Source organism: Oncorhynchus clarkii, chromosome 11 (genome assembly GCF_045791955.1).
Source record: "Oncorhynchus clarkii lewisi isolate Uvic-CL-2024 chromosome 11, UVic_Ocla_1.0, whole genome shotgun sequence".
Taxonomy (NCBI): Eukaryota; Metazoa; Chordata; class Actinopteri; order Salmoniformes; family Salmonidae; genus Oncorhynchus; species Oncorhynchus clarkii.
The window spans coordinates 17,087,097-17,106,082 of NC_092157.1; the positions used below are offsets into that span (position 1 = coordinate 17,087,097).

The 18,986-nt window shown below is 45.0% G+C and overlaps 1 protein-coding gene across 3 annotated transcripts in view; it reads left to right on the top strand.

Moving 5' to 3' along the window:
* Positions 1 to 15,007, top strand: part of LOC139420302 (phosphatidylinositol-5-phosphate 4-kinase, type II, alpha a) — a 38,213-nt gene extending 23,206 nt beyond the window's left edge. The window contains exons 2-11 of one of the 3 annotated variants that reach the window (XM_071170240.1): positions 7,165 to 7,262; positions 7,362 to 7,458; positions 8,075 to 8,227; positions 8,339 to 8,485; positions 8,574 to 8,612; positions 11,605 to 11,718; positions 13,528 to 13,641; positions 13,797 to 14,034; positions 14,409 to 14,512; positions 14,618 to 15,007. In XM_071170240.1, coding sequence (XP_071026341.1) covers positions 7,165 to 7,262; positions 7,362 to 7,458; positions 8,075 to 8,227; positions 8,339 to 8,485; positions 8,574 to 8,612; positions 11,605 to 11,718; positions 13,528 to 13,641; positions 13,797 to 14,034; positions 14,409 to 14,512; positions 14,618 to 14,698 — 1,185 coding nt within the window. In that variant the 3' untranslated portion in view covers positions 14,699 to 15,007. The remainder of the gene's footprint in view (positions 1 to 7,164; positions 7,263 to 7,361; positions 7,459 to 8,074; positions 8,228 to 8,338; positions 8,486 to 8,573; positions 8,613 to 11,604; positions 11,719 to 13,527; positions 13,642 to 13,796; positions 14,035 to 14,408; positions 14,513 to 14,617) is intronic. The other 2 variants (XM_071170241.1, XM_071170242.1) reach the window with 2 other exon arrangements.
* The last annotated feature ends 3,979 nt before the right edge of the window (positions 15,008 to 18,986 follow it).

The following is an 18,986-nucleotide window of genomic DNA, read 5'->3' on the forward strand; positions in this document are numbered from 1 at the left end:
TCAGTGTTGTGATGCAAAAATGCAAAAATCCTAGCAAAATGCTTGGCACATAGAATTAAAGTATTGTCAGATATTATTCATCCTAATCAGACAGGTTTTTTACATGGACGATACATTGGAGATAATATTAGACAAGTACTGGAAACAATAGAATACTATGAAATATCGGGGACACCAGGCCTTGTTTTCATAGCTGATTTTGAAAAGGCTTTTGATAAAGTACGACTGGAGTTTATATATAAATGCATAGAATATTTCGATTTTGGGGAACGTCTTATAAAATGGGTTAAAGTTATGCATAGTAACCCTAGGTGTAGAATAGTAAATAACAGCTACATCTCAGAAAGTTTGAAACTATCTAGAGGAGTAAAACAAGGTTGTCCACTATCAGCATATCAATTTATTATTGCCATCGAAGTGTTAGCTGTTAAAATTAGATCAAACAATCTTAAAGCATTAGAAATCCGTGGCTTAAAAACGAAGGTGTCATTGTACGCTGATGATTCATGTTTTCATTTAAAACCACAATTAGAATCTCTCCACAGCCTCATAGAGGATCTAGATACTTTTGCTATCCTCTAAGGATTAAAACCAAATTATGTTAAGTGTACTATATTATGTATTGGATCACAAAAAAATGCTAATTTTATATTACCGTGTAGTTTACCAATTAAACGGTCTGATGGAGATGTGGACATACTCGGTATACAAATCCCAAAAGAAAAATGATCTCACTCCAAAAAATGTTTATAGAAAGTTAGCAAAAATATATAAGATCTTGCTACCATGGAAAGGAAAATACCTGTCTATTTGTGGAAAAATCACCCTGATTAACTCTTTAGTCATATCCCAGTTTACCTATTTGCTTATGGTTTTGCCTACTCCTAGTGACCTGCTTTTTAAATTATATGAACAAAAATATTCAATTTTATTTGGAATGGCAAGCCAGACAAAATTAAAAGGGCCTATTTATTTATATAACGAATATGAATTCGGACGGCAGAAATTCTTAAATATTAAAGCATTAGACCTCTCACTTAAGGCATCAGTCATACAAAAGATTGGTAGGAATATCTCATCCTATGTTCAAGAATGGCCTTTTTCCCTTTATTCAGATTACACCTGCTCACTTTCGGTTGTTTTGAAAAGGAAATAATCTCCAAAATGTCGTTATTTATTAAACAAGCCTTAGAAAGTTGGTTGCAATTTCTGTTTAATCCACCTGAAAAGACAACAAATAATACAACAAATATTGTGGTTAAACTAAAATATACTAATTGATTTTTAAAAATAAAAATTTTTCGAAGAAATTTCTAATTTTAGGGAATGATACCATAAATAGGACTGGTGGAGTTATGTCACACATGCAGCAAACAGACATATAGAAATGTCTGCTCTACCCAAAATTACAACCAACTAATTGCAGCATTACCACAAAAATGGAAGAGGCAAGTAGAAGGGGAAAGAAGTATGGTACTTGTATGTCGGCCCTGCATTAAAGAACATAAATGGTTAAAGAAAAGTGTGAAACTTTTTTCCAATTTCATTTAAGGACCAAAAAACAGCTGTGCCATATAAATTGCAAAATAGTTGGGAAGAGATTTTCGATGTACCCATTCCATGGCACATGGTTTATGAACTGAGACACAAAACAACTCCGGATTCAAAACGTCTAATTTTTCAATTTAAATTACAATACAAAATTCTTACAACCAATAGAATGTAATATACAGTGGGGCAAAAAAGTATTTAGTCAGCCACCAATTGTGCCAGTTCTCCCACTTAAAAAGATGAGAGAGGCCTGTAATTTTCATCATAGGTACACTTCAACTATGACAGACAAAATGAGAAAAAACATTGTAGGATTTTTAATGAATTTATTTGCAAATTATGGTGGAAAATAAGTATTTGGTCAATAACAAAAGTAAATTTGTGGAGTGGTTGAAAAACTAGTTTTAATGACTCCAACCTAAGTGTATGTAAATGTCTGACTTCAACTGTATGTATGTATGTATGTATGCATGCATGTATGTATGCATGCATGTATGTATGTATGTATGCATGCATGCACCAGTCAAAAGTTTGGACACCTACTCATTTGAGGGTTTTATTTTTTTTGTTGCTGTTTTCTAAATTGTAGAATAATAGTGAAGACATCAAAACTATAAAATAACACATATGGAATCATGTAGTAACCAAAAAAAGAGTTAAACAAATATTTTTTAGATTCTTGCCTTTGACAGCTTTGCACACTCTAGGCATTCTCTCAACGAGCTTCATGAGGTAGTCACCTGGAATGCTTTTCCAACTGTCTTGAAGGAGTTCCCACATATGCCGAGCACTTTTTGACTGCTTTTCCTTATCTCTGCGGTCCAACTCATCACTCTCCTCCTTGGTCAATTAGCCTTTACGCAGCCTCGAGGTTGGTGTTTTGGGTCATTGTCCTGTTAAAAAACAATAGTTCCACTAAGCGCAAATTAGATGGAAAGGCGTGCGCCCCATGGAGGATTCGAACTTGCACCGCAAGTGACAATAGATGTCAGGAGCTTGGCCCTATACCGCTGTGATCTAACCATCCAGAGCCGTCAACGCTTGCAATGCACAATTATATTATCAGAGTGTGCCATTTGGACTTCTGGTAGGTATGTTTTAGTGATAAAGAGATGATCGTTGCCGCCAGAGATGGCCGCCTCGCTTCGCGTTCCTAGGAAACTATGCAGTATATATATATATATTTTTTTACGTGTTATTTCTTACATTGGTACCCCAGGTAATCTTAGGTTTCATTACATACAGTCGGGAGGAACTACTGAAATATAAGAGCAACGTCAACTCGCCATCATTACGACCAGGAATATGACTTTCCCGAAGCGGATCCTGTGTTCTGCCTTCCACCCAGGACAATGGATGGGAGCCCACCCGGCGACCCAAAACAACGACGTAAGAGGCAAACGAAGCGGTCTTCGTGGTCAGGCTCCGGAGAAGGGCACATCGCGCACCACTCCCTAGCATACTACTCGCCAATGTCCAGTCTCTTGACAACAAGGTTGATGAAATCCGAGCAAGGGTAGCATTCCAGAGAGACATCAGAGACTGTAACGTTCTTTGCTTCACGGAAACATGGCTCACTCGAGAGACTCTATTGGAGTCTGTGCAGCCAGCTGGTTTATTCACGCAGCGCGCCGACAGAAACAACCATCTTTCTGGTAAGAGGGGCGGGGGGGGGTATGCCTTATGATTAACGAGACGTGGTGTGATCAGAACAACATACAGGAACTGAAGTCCTTCTGTTCACCTGACTTAGAATTCCTCACAATCAAATGTCGACCGCATTATCTACCAAGGGAATTCTCCACGATTATAATCACAGCCGTATATATTCCCCCCCCCCAAGCAGATGGCCCTGAACAAACTTTATTTGACTCTATGCAAACTGGAAACCACAAATCCCGAGGCTGTATTCATTGTAGCTGGGGATTTTAACAAGGCTAATCTGAAACCAAGACTCCCTAAATTGTATCAGCATATAGATTGCGCAACCAGGGCTGGTAAAACCCTGGATCATTGTTATTCTAACATCCGCGACGCATATAAGGCCCTCCCCCGCCCTCCTTTCGGAAAAGCTGACCATGACTCCATCTTGTTGCTCCCAGCCTACAGACAGAAACTAAAACAAGAAGCTCCCGCACTCAAGTCTGTTCAACGCTGGTCCGACCAATCTGATTCCACGCTTCAAGACTGCTTCGAACACGTGGATTGGGATATGTTCCGCATTGTGTCCAGCAACAACATTGACGAATACGCTGATTCGGTGAGCGAGTTCATTAGAAAGTGCATTGACGATGTCGTACCCATAGCAACGATTAAAACATTCCCAAACCAGAAACCGTGGATTGGTGGCAGCATTCGCGTGAAACTGAAAGCGCAAACCACTGCTTTTAACCAGGGCAAGGTGACCGGAAACATGACCGAATACAAACAGTGTAGCTATTCCCTCCGCAAGGCAATCAAACAAGATAAGCGTCAGTATAGAGACAAAGTAGAGTCACAATTCAACGGCTCAGACACGAGGTATGTGGCAGGGTCTACAGTCAATCACGGATTACATAAAGAAAACCATCCCCGTCGCGGACCAGGATGTCTTGCTCCCAGACAGACTAAATTACTTTTTGGCCCGCTTTGACGACATTACAGTGCCACCGACACGGCCCACAACCAAAACCTGCGGACTCTCCTTCACTGCAGCCGACGTGAGTAAAACATTTAAACATGTTAACCCTCGCAAGGCTGCAGGCCCAGACGGCATCCCCAGCCGCGTCCTCAGAGCATGCGCAGACCAGCTGGCTGGTGTGTTTACAGACATATTCAATCAATCCTTATCCCAGTCTGCTGTTCCCACATGCTTCAAGAGGGCCACCATTGTCTCTGTTCCCAAGAAAGCTAAGGTAACTGAGCTAAACGACTACCGCCCCGTAGCACACACTTTCGTCATCATGAAGTGCTTTCAGAGACTAGTCAAGGACCATATCACCTCCACCCTAGACCCACTCCAATTTGCTTACCGCCCAAATAGGTCCACAGACGACGCAATCGCAACCACACTGCACACTGCCCTAACCCATCTGGAAAAGAGGAATACCTATGTGAGAATGCTGTTCATCGACTACAGCTCAGCAGTTAACACCATAGTACCCTCCAAACTCGTCATCAAACTTCAGACCCTGGGTCTCGACCCCGCCCTGTGCAACTGTGTTCTGGACTTCCTGACGGGCTGCCCCCAGGTGGTGAGGGTAGGTAACAACATCTCCACCCCGCTGATCCTCAACACTGGGGCCCCACAAGGGTGCGTTCTGAGCCCTCTCCTGTACTCCCTGTTCACCCACGACTGCGTGGCCATGCACGCCTCCAACTCAATCAAGTTTGCAGATGACAGTGGTAGGCTTGATTACCAGCAACGACGAGACTGCCTACAGGGAGGAGGTGAGGGCCCTCAGAGTGTGGTGTCAGGAAAATAACCTCACACTCAACGTCAACAAAACTAAGGAGATGATTGTGGACTTCAGGAAACAGCAGAGGGAGCACCCCCCTATCCACATCGACGGGACAGTAGTGTACGCAGAGGAACTTAACTTACTACCCTCTCCACATCACAGACAAACTGAATTGGTCCACCCACACAGACAGCGTCGTGAAGAAGGTGCAGCAGCGCCTCTTCAACCTCAGGAGGCTGAAGAAATTTGGCTTGTCACCAAAAGCACTCACAAACTTCTACAGATGCACAATCGAGAGCATCCTGTCGGGCTGTATCACCGCCTGGTACGGCTACTGCTCCGCCCACAACCGTAAGGCTCTCCAGAGGGTAGTGAGGTCTGCACAACGCTTCACCGGGGCCAAACTACCTGCCCTCCAGGACACCTACACCATCCGATGTCACAGGAAGGCCATAAAGATCATCAAGGACAACAACCACCCGAGCCACTGCCTGTTCACCCCGCTATCATCCAGAAGGCGAGGTCAGTACAAGTGCATCAAAGCAGGGACCGAGAGACTGAAAAACAGCTTCTATCTCAAGGCCATCAGACTGTTAAACAGTCACCACTAACATTGAGTGGCTGCTGCCAACACACTGACTCAACTCCAGCCACTTTAATAATGGAAATTGGTGTAAAAATATATCACTAGCCACTTTAAACAATGCTACTTAATATAATGTTTACATACCCTACATTACTTATCTCATATGTATATGTATATACTGTACTCTATATCATCTACTGGATCTTTATGTAATACATGTATCACTAGCCACTTTAAACAATGCTACTTAATATAATGTTTACATACCCTACATTACTTATCTCATATGTATATGTATATACTGTACTCTATATCATCTACTGGATCTTTATGTAATACATGTATCACTAGCCACTTTAAACTATGCCACTTTTTACATACCCTACATTACTCATATATGTATATACTCGATACCATCTACTGCATCTTGCCTATGCCGTTCTGTTCCATCACTCATTCATATATCTTTATGTACATATTCTTTATCCCTTTACACGTGTGTATAAGGTAGTAGTTTTGGAATTGTTAGGTTAGATTACTCGTTGGTTATTACTGCATTGTCGGATCTAGAAGCACAAGCATTTCGCTACACTCGCATTAACATCTGCTAACCATGTATGTGACAATTCAAATTTGATTTGATTTGAACTACATTTACCTTCCCCCAAAATGTATATTTATGACCAGTTCCCTTTACATTTGAAGGGGTTGGGCAAAGGCTGAGATTGGGGTTGAGAGTTACCCTGACTTTTTCTGCTAGATGTTTTTTCCAAGACCCCTTTTCCATCTGTTCGACCAGAAATCAAATGTTTTGGGTGGAAATATGTATAATGCCTTAATGTCTCAAATATAGACTCTTACCTTTCATTTGACACCCAATTTGACATGATCCTATGACCTTCACTTTGTGCTCATGGGTCCTTTCACATGGAAATCACTCTCGTTGGGTAATTGTAAAACCATTGTCTCATTGGCCCTGGCCTCATTATGTTTGTAACAGACCTATAAGACTAGAGTGGCTGCTATAGTAAGTAGTTCATGAAGTAGTTAATAAAACCATAGACTGTGTGGACCTGAACAGCCTCTCAGCATGACACACGCACATATTGACACACAGAGCTGGAAACTGATTATGACAATCTGTCTCCAGCCCCATCCCTCAATCTGTGTGAGTCACGGGCACTGATGCCTGCAGGCAGTTCTAAAGATCCCTGCTGTCTTGAGGCTAGCTTGACTACAACCCTGTCCCTGCCCGCCGCCGCCTCCCCCACACACTGTCTCGTGTTGGATTAAAAAACCTTGTTTCACATTTCTTGCAGTAGAGGAAATACAGAATGTCTAGTCAACGCTGTTGTTTAGGTGTTTTAGTACTGTGCTGAAACAAAAGCCTGCACAACCAGGAATGATGGTCACTGAGCTAAAGACACAGATGAAGGGGGTGTGAGGAGTATGGAGGTCAGAGGTGCTGTATGCTCATCTTGAATAAGAGGACAAGCTTCTGGACTTGACTAACATTAGTTCAATCTGATCGGATGGTTATGTTTAGTCATTACTCTACAATAACACTATGCTTTCTCTCGCTCTCAGATCAATGAGTTGAGCCATGTTCAGATCCCTATCATGCTGATGCCTGATGACTTCAAGGCCTACTCTAAGATCAAGGTGGACAATCACCTCTTCAACAAGTAAGTGTACAGACACACACAACACACACTAATCAAAATGCTCTGATGTTAAATGTCTATGTCAATAACAGCTCGTACTGTGTATGTGTGTGTGTGTAGGGAAAACATGCCGAGCCATTTCAAGTTTAAGGAGTACTGTCCTCTGGTGTTCCGCAACCTTAGAGAACGTTTTGGCATCGACGACCAGGATTTCCAGGTACACGCACGCAGAAGCAGACTGAACTCCTCTCTCTGTCTTCTGAATCTTGCTATATTTCTTTCATGTTTATTGCCAAGTTTCTGTCTTTGTCTGTACCCTCGGAATACAGTTTTACACACAGAGTGAGTGTGTGCTCTGTGTTGGCATTAGGGAAGTCGGTGTTTTCTGGTCCTCTGAAGCTGTCTTTTTGTCTCATGTTTATATCACGGTGGAGGGAGAAAGAGTGGGTGAGGGTAGGAAGAACCATACATGGAGGGGGGAAGGGGTTACAGAGAGGAGTGGGGTAGGGAAGTGATGTGTCTCTGGGGTTGCTCTGGAGGGCATCAGCTGTGTGGTGGGGGCAGGAGGGTGGCACACACCCAGGGGAAGGAGGGGTGTCTGTCCACACACACACACACACACACTCGAGCGCACACACAGTGGCTGGGCTGGTGCAGGGTGTGAGCGATGGATAGAAGGGCCTTAGAGGCCTGCCTGACTTCAGCTGTCTCTGACAATCACACACTGTCTCTCTCTCTCCCACAATTTCTCACTCACATTCTCTCTATAGATTCAAAAACAGTTTCAGATTTTTACAGAAATGTGTGATTTACTGTTCTCTCTCTGTTTGTAGAACTCCCTAACCCGTGCGGCTCCGTTAAACAGTGATTCCCAGGGTCGGAGTGGGGCTCGCTTCCACACCTCTTACGACAAACGCTACGTCATCAAAACAATCACCAGTGAGGATGTGGCTGAGATGCACAACATCCTCAAGAAGTACCACCAGGTACACACACACACACACACACACACACACACACACACACACACACACACACACCCCTCAAGAAGTACCAAAGTACAATCCAACTCTCCTCCAATGCTTCTATTTCTCTAGTTCATAGTGGAGTGTCATGGCAACACGCTGCTGCCTCAGTTCCTGGGGATGTACCGCCTCACAGTGGACGGAGACGAGACCTACATGATCGTCACCAGGAATGTCTTCTCCCACCGCCTCTCTGTCTACAAAAAATATGACCTCAAGGTAGGTAGGTAGGTAGGTAGAGGTGGGAGGGGATAATTGGAGACTTTTATAAGGAAAAAGGAATGTCTGACATCTTTCTGTCTATCAGGGCTCCACTGTGGCCAGGGAGGCCAGCGACAAGGAGAAGGTACAGTAATTTACACACACACACAAATCAACCAGACATATACATGGTGTGTTTTAGTGTATTGATATAGACACTAATTACGGAGTTTGATTCTGATTCCTAGCCATTCCCTGTCCTAAAAAAAGCCATGAGGGGATGGACCGACGGCGGGGGGGATGGACCGACGGCGGGGGGGATGGACCGACGGCGGGGGGGGATGGACCGACGGCGGGGGGGGATGGACCGACGGCGGGGGGGGATGGACCGACGGCGGGGGGGGATGGACCGACGGCGGGGGGGAGGGACCGACGGCGGGGGGGGAGGGACCGACGGCGGGGGGGGAGGGACCGACGGCGGGGGGGGAGGGACCGACGGCGGGGGGGGAGGGACCGACGGCGGGGGGGGAGGGACCGACGGCGGGGGGGAGGGACCGACGGCGGGGGGACCGACGGCGGGGGGGGGGGGGGGGGACCGGCGGGGGGGAGGGAGGGAGGGACGGACGGAGGAACGGAGGGGGACCGGAGGGAGGGGACCGGACCGAGGGATGGAGGAAAGGGGGACCGAGGGAGGGAGAGAGCTGTGTGTTAACACCTGGTCCATTTAACCAACAGCTTCTGTACATTACCTACCCGGCCCTTCCTTATGTCATCAACTACATGGCTCCACTTCTACTGAGCTGGTTTGCTTTGGTTTTTGGGGTGGGAGTGGGGGTAGTTCAAACTGTTCATCTTCTGTTAAGACCCCTGCCCATTATACTCACCATACTCTTGCACGCTCCGTGTGTCTTCAGTTTGCTGCTGCTACAGCAGTCCCATTGCTTCCCCTGCTTGCTGTCTGTGTGTGAGAGACAGATGTGTGTGCCAAATGCTTTGTTTGTCTTCTAGAGAGTGAATGTTTTTTTGTGTGTGCGTTTACATTCCTGGAATATTTGATCAGATGCTGTTTGTTGTATGCTTCAGTTTTCTGGTAATGAGAGCAGACTTTCTTTGAGAGTGAATGAGTGAATCAGCCCAGAGCCGTGTGGTCTAAATATATGGCTCTGATTCAGCCAATGGCAGTTGTACAAACAGAACACAGGCTTTGTGATTCTGCAACCTTCCCTGTTGGCAGGAATCTTCCCTGCAGTGTGGGAAAGTGCGATGTGGTGTGAACTGGCGTGTGAGACTGAACTTTTCGGCATATTTAGACGTGTGTGTGTGTGTGTGCACACGAGTTTGTGTGCACGAGTTTGTGTGCGTGTCTGAGTAGCTAGATCATCATTTGACCCCGACAGGCCGGCTCTTTCCTCCTAAAACTGAAGAAGCTCGGCTGGGTGGAACACCAAAACCAGCGGGGCGTTGTAACTTCGGGGAACCCCTCAGTCTAAATATAGCCCTCTGAGGAAGAGAATAGGGACTTGCATGGAAGTACAGAAGCTGTTGATCACACACTGTACTACACAGTAAGCTCTCTTCTCTCAGCTTAATGTGTCACCATTACAGAATGCCAATAGTTATTTCTGACAGATCAGTGATAACAGACTAGCCAAGATGTGGAACGACTTGAATTGTTCAATTTACAACCACAATGGCTGCAGTACGACTACGACAAGTACCTACTGCTGCTGCTTTTACCACAGTCCCAGCATTCACAGTTGTTCACTGTTTATTCCTAAAAGTTTGACATCCCACACACACACACATTGTATGCTCACAGAAATCCGTGAACAGGCATGCCATGACCACCCACCATCACTGTTCAATTACATGACTTGTGAATGAATTAAAGGCCTTCTCAAATTGAGTAGTCATGTGTGTGTGTTCAGGCATGACTACTTGCACTATCATGTTTCATCTCTAATGGCAAACTGGCTTTAAATACAAATTTTCTACATTTTCAGGTTAGGTTTATTCCATTGGTTAGTTGGTAAAAAGTTGTGACTGAGTGGTATCCATAGGCACTGCTGTGTATTCATGAATACAGGAGGGGTGAATGGAGGTCACAGGTATTTGGTGTGTGTTGAGGTACATGGTAGTTAGTATGTGTTAGGTGGTGTAATGTGCGTTACAGCCGTATGGTGTGTAGTGTTTCACACACAAACAACAAGCACTCTTGACTGATTGCATGCCCCCACCCCCACCCATGCACGTTCTCTGCATGGTCCTACATCTCTAGGTTCGTCTCCAACACCTCCACCAACCACTCTGTTCTGCATGCTGTAGACTCACTTGTCCTACTGTCCTCACATGGAACCTGGACTTTTATTTCACATCAACATATTCATACTTTACAGCCAGGGTGGGCAATGGGGCTGCAGTATGCACTGTGCAGGGTTTTGTTCCAGCCCAGCTCTTAACACACCTAATTCAAGTGATCTCGTCACAGTCAATGTTTAGACCATGAATAGTGATGTGATTAGGAATCAGTTGTGTTAGTGCTGGGCTGGAACAAAAGCCTGCACTCCCAGCTTCCCCCTGGGTCCAGAGATTTGTCATGGTACCTGTTTACCACTATAGATCTCTGCTATCTAACGTTGTTATTGTTTCCTCTCCCTGGGTTCCTCCTGCCAGCTGGTAGTGGTGTTATTAACACTGTTAGCTACCGGCTGGCCCTCCCTACAGGCAACATGGCTTTTACCTGACATAGTCTGTCTTAGCAGCAGTCTAAAAGAACACCTGAAATGCCACCCTAGCTGTTACAGCGCTTTCTTATGCGCACAAAACCGGAGGATATGCAGATTCTGTTTACACTTAGCAGATGCTTTATCCAAAGAGATTTGCAGTACAGTGAGAGCATACAATTTAGTATGTGTATGTGATCCCTGCGGGAATTGAACCTGTAACCTTGGCTTTTCTAGCAGCACTTGCCAGGCTGTACGCTCTTTCAGAAGCTCTCTTTCCTTGCCGCGCTTTAAACTAATACAGTTTGTATATTTCTTAAACACTTGCCTTTCCTTAAAACTTCCTTCCTTCCTGTCCCCGGCTCTCTCCTCTCATCCTCCTCCCTCCATCCCTCCCTCGCTCCCCTCTTCTAGCAGCCACGCCCTCCTGAGGATGCGCCACCGCGGCCCAAATCTAACGTTCAGCAAAGGCTGCAAACGCTGCGGATCGCCACGCGCTTTTACTGCGCCATGAAACACGTAAGAGACGTAAGGAACAAGGCCAGGCATGCTCAATCTATCTACCTATCAAATCATATTATAGAACCAAGTCCAGGCATGCTCAATTTATCAGATCAATCGTATCTCATTTTATTTTCATAGCTTTTTCAGATTCATGTAATGACGGATACAGGACACCTGCAATGAACTGACATGTAGGAAACAGGCAGATGGAACTGGCTTATTCTGGAACAGTTTTTCACACTGCTGTTTTTTCCCCCTTTCCTCTATGGTTATTGACTCTCAACCAATCACTTTCACTTCCTGTCAATCAGAAATACACACACACAGTGTAATGATGCTTTACCTCGGAGTGTGTGCCTGCGTCTGAAATGGCACCCTATTCCCTATATAGTGCACTGCTTTTGACCAGGGCCCATCAGTCCCCCTGGCTAAAAGTGTGCGCTATATAGGGAAAACGGGTGCTATTTCAGACACAACCTGTGTGTAGCTGACACAGATTCCCATTCGGTGTTGACGGGCAGGCAGAGAGAGACACGTGACTGGTTAGAACAGCTGTTGTCTGAGCATGCCCAAAGCACAGCACCACTGGGCTGCAGCTGCCCACCACCAGGCCTGGCCTCTCCATTCCTCTCCTGTCCTTCCTGACCAATAATCACAATCCTGCAGTACTATCATCACACCAAGCTATTTCACTGACCGCTTTTGGTTTTATTGACCTTTTATTTACCTGGAGGTTTGACTGTATATTTGTTGATACTTCAGTTGGTAATCTGTTACAATTCTCCTGTTCTCTCTCGCCAAGCTGAGACAAATGCACTATCGAGCGACCTCACTCACATCCGATGTGCCACAAACTTCCTGTAGCGCACTGGTAATGATGATAGACCTCAGAGATCCTTCATGTCATTCTATGATGATGCCGTTCAAAAAAAATGCCTTCGGTCACCTGATTGAAGGCCTTGTGCAATGGCCCTCTGATCGATCTTTTCTCTACCCTGCTCTCATTGTTTTTCTCTCATTTTCTCCCTCTTTCTCTCACATTCTCTCTCTCTCTCTTGGCTGTTTTCATCTCACTTCATCTATTCTGTCTATTACTGCTACTCTACCATGTCAGCCCAGTCTACCTCTGAACCACAATCATTACGTACAGCACCTGATCTACTGCTTGTATGAGCTGCTCTATACTTTCTCTGATATCTGAACTGATCATTGAGCGATTTAGAGTGGTTGTGATCAAGATGAGTGTTTGGGAAGAGATTGAGGATGCATAGAATGGGTGGATGGATATTTGCAATGTATATTATTTTCAGGATGATGTCTGTAGCTGGTACTAGTGTGCCTCTACCTGCTGGTTGACTCTCCACATTATTATAACGTTCACCTATCTGAGTGTGCAAGAGAGCCTCGGCCATTGCAGCATTGTTTGTGGTCTTTGTTGCTATATGTGTGTGAGTTTGTGTGGCCGCTTTTCCCTTGCTGCCGTAGAACTGCTTCTGTCAGCTCTCTGAGCAGTGCTGCTGCTGTGACCTCATTTCCTGCTCACTCCTTCCTTTGTGCCACAGAATAACACCCCCCCCCCCCCCCCCCTGCAGACCACAGGCCACACATGGTACTGTAGCCAGATGGCTCAATGGAAACTCACAAGCCTCCATAGAACTCCCACCGTCTTTTAACTGTTGTTATATGTGTCACAGATCACTTTATTCAATGAGTCAGTTAGTTGGATCATTTTATAGATTGTACATTCGGGCTCCTTTCTAATAATGTAATTAGTTATAGAGTCCAGGTGTGTCCTCTGCTGTCCTGACTGTGTTTGTCTGTGTGGGGCGTCAGGCCAAGGAGCTGCCCACCTACAAGGACAACGACTTCATCAACGATGGACAGAAGATCTACATTGACGATGACAACAAGAAGATGTTCCTGGAGAAACTACGTAAAGACGTGGAGGTGTGTGTGTGGTTCTGTTATTTCTTCTGGTGTGAGTGAATAAATACTTGGGTTGGATTAATCCTGGTCTCACTCTTACCAAAAGTTTAATTCTCCCCTTTTACTCTCTCCATTACTTTATACTGTGTCTCCTTTCTCCCTCTCCCTCCCTCCAGTTCCTGGCCCAGTTGAAGCTGATGGACTACAGTCTGCTGGTGGGGATCCATGACGTGGAGCGGGCTGAGCAGGAGGAAGTGGAGAGTGAGGATAACGAGGGGGATGATGAGGGGGAGAGTGACGGAGGGATTGGCACTCCCCCGGACTCCCCCAGTAACACCCTGGACAGCACCAAACCCCTGTCCCCGGGGGAGTTTGACCCCACCATAGACGTCTATGCCATCAAGAGCAACGACAGTGAGTGGAGAGGGGCAATGAGGGAGGAGAAGGAAAGGGATAAAGGAGGGGTACAGAAGACTAAAAAGCAAAGGGTTCACTTCAAAACAGTGGGTCAGAAATACCAAATAGATGAGCAGTATGGTTGTAGCCCTCTCGTGGCTTCATGTAATATAATTAAGCAATATACCACGGCTAAGGGCTGTTCTTAGGCACGGCGCAGCACGGTGTGCCTGCATACAGCCCTTAGCCGTGGTATATTGGCCATATACCACAAATACCCGAGGTGCTTTATTGCTATTATAAACTGGTTACCAACATGTCAGCCAATCAGCATTCAGGGATTGAACCACCCAGTTCATAATATAGGGATAATCCTGTGTGTCTGTGTCCAGGTGCTCCTAGGAAGGAGGTGTACTTCATGGCGGTCATTGACATTCTGCAGCATTACGATGCCAAGAAGAAAGCTGCTCATGCTGCTAAGACCGTCAAACATGGGGTGTGTGTGTGAGGTCACATGCCTACTTCTCTGTTGGTGTAAATGTTGTGTGTTTGGGTTTCTTCCCTTGACTGACTGTCGTCCACCGTGTGTCTCCCCCTGCAGGCGGGAGCTGAAATCTCCACGGTAAACCCAGAGCAGTACTCCAAGAGGTTCTACGACTTCATCACCACCATTCTCTCATAGCCCCCAGGGGAAGGGGAGGGGGCACTTAGGGAGAGGAAAGCAAATGGAGAGAAGGGATGGATGAGGGTGGGGTATTGCTCTCCATCTCTCCGTCAGCAAGGGTGTCCCTCTCAGCAGCTAATACCATAATTCGTTTACATTCATCTTCTCCGCTGTTACATTGAACAGGAGAACTGCTATTCTAGGTTCTAGTCCGTACTTTTTTATTTGTTTGTTTTGTTTACTTTGGGAATGTTTTTTTGTTTTTTACTGCCTCTTAACACCACGTCCTCAACCTGCATTGTTTTTGTTTGTTTGTTCTGCATTCCTGTTTGGGGGGAGGTAGAATGAGGATGAACAGGGCTGTGATTGGATAACAATAGTGTGGTCACTCGGAGTAAATAGTATAGGATGAAGTGCACCTTGAGGCTTATCCAATCACTCGTCTTCAGGAAGTATGAAGCAGTCTTCCAGTAGGCCTTCAGCCAGACCACCCAATCGCCATTTAGTACAGCCCTGCCCCAGCCAAAGCTACTTTCCTATTTGTCCCATCATCCATCACTTTCCCTTTAGACCCTCCTCCTGGCAGTGGATGTTACTCCTCCATTCTCACCTTACACTGCTATCCTCCTGTCACACACACTGCTCTCCTCTACCCCTCCCTCCATATACAAGATAAGTTAAGATGAGTTGTGTTTAATAAGACTGGGAGCTGGTCAGTAGAGCTGTGTTTAGTAAGACTGGGAGCTGGTCAGTAGGACTGTGTTTAGTAAGACTGGGAGCTGGTCAGTAGGGCTGTGTTTATTAAGACTGGGAGCTGGTCAGTAGGGCTGTGTTTAATAAGACGAGGAGCTGGTCAGTAGGGCTGTGTTTAATAAGACTGGGAGCTGGTCAGTAGGGCTGTGTTTAATAAGACGAGGAGCTGGTCAGTAGGGCTGTGTTTAATAAGACGAGGAGCTGGTCAGTAGGGCTGTGTTTAATAAGACGAGGAGCTGGTCAGTAGGGCTGTGTTTAATAAGACTGGGAGCTGGTCAGTAGAGCTGTGTTTAATAAGATGGGGAGCTGGTCAGTAGAGCTGTGTTTAATAAGACTGGGAGCTGGTCAGTAGAGCTGTGTTTAATAAGACTGGGAGCTGGTCAGTAGAGCTGTGTTTAATAAGACTGGGAGCTGGTCAGTAGAGCTGTGTTTAATAAGACTGGGAGCTGGTCAGTAGAGCTGTGTTTAATAAGACGAGGAGCTGGTCAGTAGAGCTGTGTTTAATAAGACGAGGAGCTGGTCAGTAGAGCTGTGTTTAATAAGACAGGGAGCTGGTCAGTAGAGCTGTGTGTGATTTATGACATCACTGACTGATCTGGTTTGTCTCATTCTGGATAGTTACCAGGAAGTTGGTGTGTGACTTCCTGTGGGAAAGGGCAGGGCGGTGGTGTGATCCTTCATGGACCTTTGATCCTGCATTGCCATCAGCACCTTAAACAAATCATTGCACTTTTATGTTGTTAAACATAGGATTTTTTTTGTTCTGTTACATGTGCTGCAACAAAAGCACTGTTTGAAGCTATCGAACTGTGCCCCAAGATTTTTGATGGGGGTGTAGTAGGGATGAGGGAAAGTGTCTTGGCTAGAAGGCACTAGGGAGTAGGAGGGACTACAGGTGGGTTTGGGACAGGGCCTGAATGTAGTGAGCAGCAGAGAGAGAGGAGGGGTGTGTTCAGGACAGACAGCCCAGTGTTTACCTCTGGTATCGTACCTGCCTGAACCAGAGTCTTAGCCACGTCTGTCTCAGGTCTCCAACCCCGGCCCTGAAGAGGTACTGGGTATGCAGGCTTTTACTCCAGCCCAGCACTAGCACACCTGATTCAGCTAATTTTGGTCCAGACTGAAGACCTTGATTAGTTGGTTATTTGAATCTGTACGTGTAGTTATGGATCCCCATTAGCTGCTGCCAAGGCACCAGCTAATCTACCTGGGGTCTGGCAAAATGAAGGCAGTTATACAATTTTAAAAACATTACAATACATTCATAAGAGATTTAACAACACACTGTGTGCCCTCAGGCCCCTACTCCACTACCACATATCTACCAAACAAAATCCATGTGTACGATTGTGTGTAATGCGTATGAATATGTCTGCGCCTATGTTTGTGTTGCTTCAGGTGTTTTAAAGCTGGGCTGGAATAAAAGCCTGCACACCCAGTAGCTCTCCAGGACCGGAGTTGGAAAACCCTGAGACATACAAAGATCTCTACATATGGTTCAGGCCTGAATCGGACATGTCTCAGGTTTTCATGAGAGAGGGAGAAGGGGAGGGTGGGGAAGAGGTGCTGGGTTGTAGAAAAATATGCTTTTGTTTAAGTGGTGACGTCATGCCAACCTGTCAGCCTCTCCTTTTAACATTTGTCTGTTATTCAGACTTGTTGGTGTTTTTGAAAGGTTGTTTATCTCTGAATTTTGCAGGTTTGAATTGACTTGGTAAATTTGTATATTTTGCACAAAAAGGAACCAAATGTTATGCATCCGATCCTGACTGGTTGCTGTGGTCTTAACAAGGGAAACACAATATCATTATACCTGTACCAGAACCATATACACACTGAGTGTACAAAACATTAGGAACTCCTACCTAATATTGTGTTTCACCCCCTTTTCCATCAGGGCATGGACTCTACAAGGTGTCGAAAGCGTTCTACAGGGATGTTGGCCCATGTTGACTCAGGCTTCCCACAGTTATCAAGTTGGCCGGAAGTCCTTTTAGTGGGGGACCATTCTTGATACACACAGGAAACTTTTGAGCATTTAACCTAGCAGCATTGCAGTTCTTGACACAAACTGGTGCGCCTGGCACTTACTACCATACCCCGTTCAAAAGGCACTTAAATATTTTGTCTTGCCCATTCACCCTCTGAATGGCACACATGCACAATCCATGTATCAAGGCTTAAAAATCCTTCATTAACCTGTCTCCTCCCTTTCATCAACCCTGATTTGAAGTGGATTTAACAGGTGACATCAATAAGGGATCATAGTGTTCACCTGGTCAGTATGTTATGGAAAGAGCAGGTGTTCCTAATGTTTTGTACACAGTGTATACTGTTTATGACTCTCTCTATATATATGGCTCTGACTTGTACCAAGTGAGAAGAGTCTGTGGTGTTTTATCTGTGATTGGTAACCAACTAAAACCAGTAACATTGTCCTCTACTATTCTATCACAAGCAAAAAGCTTCCATATTGTTTTAGATGCATAGATTATATTCACATATATTTTTACATTGCATTTAAGTCATTAAATATAATTGTATTTTAAAGCACCACCCTTTGAGTGAATGACAGTGTTGGGTTATATGAAGAATGATACTGCTTGAAAATTGTACAATGCTTGTACGTACTGTAAAAACAAAAGAAATGCATGTTGCAGGAATACGCTTTCTTCCTCCTATGTCTTGGCTGTTTAGATCCATTGTCGCTCTCCTAGACTTAACCCCATCTGAGTCTCTCCTTACCATGCTTTAAACTGTATTTGTATCATATACACTGTAAGAGGTGTGCCTTTATACTCCAAATTATTTACATTTTTACCTTTTTTTTAAACTTTTTGTTTATAATGTTTAAAGTTTATTTTAATAATAGGGTGGTTACTTTGAGATGTATCCTCAGTTTTATTTTCCACCTTTTCTCCCTCCCTGTGTAGTAGGTGTTTTCAATCTATTATTGTTATGGAGTCAAATTGACCATTTTATTGACTTTGAGTTTTCAAACAAAACTAAAATGTCGGTCTCTGTTGTGGTAATTTTATGGGTAGAATATAGTCATTAGGCACTGATCCAGTTTACCTTCCCCAAATCCTAACCTTGCCATTTGGGGGGAAACTGCAAATCTGAACATAGATCAGTGTCTAGGGACAACGTCTACCTCCTCCCTGGTGTGGAGATGGCATCTATGCTGATGTTAACCCTTCGTTCCTCGCTGCTTCTGTCTCAGTAAAGACCTTTTTGTTTGTGTCGTGGCTGTGGTGTGTGTCTGTGACTGTCGTGATGGTGTTTGTCGGGCTTGTCCTCTGACCACTTCCTCAAGTTTGAGTGTGTCTGACATGGCACCATATTCCCCATAACAGTGCAATTATTTTGACAAGAGCCCACTTAGGGCTAAGGATTATAGTTAGATGGGTTCTGGTCATAGGTAGTGCACTATTTAGGGAATCGGGTGCTATTTCAGATGCAGACTACACTCTTAGGAGTCGCTCCCCCCTGTCCACCATCTAATGTTAACGTCACTGCTCACTAAGCCCTAACCTTTTTAGGTTAAGAGGAA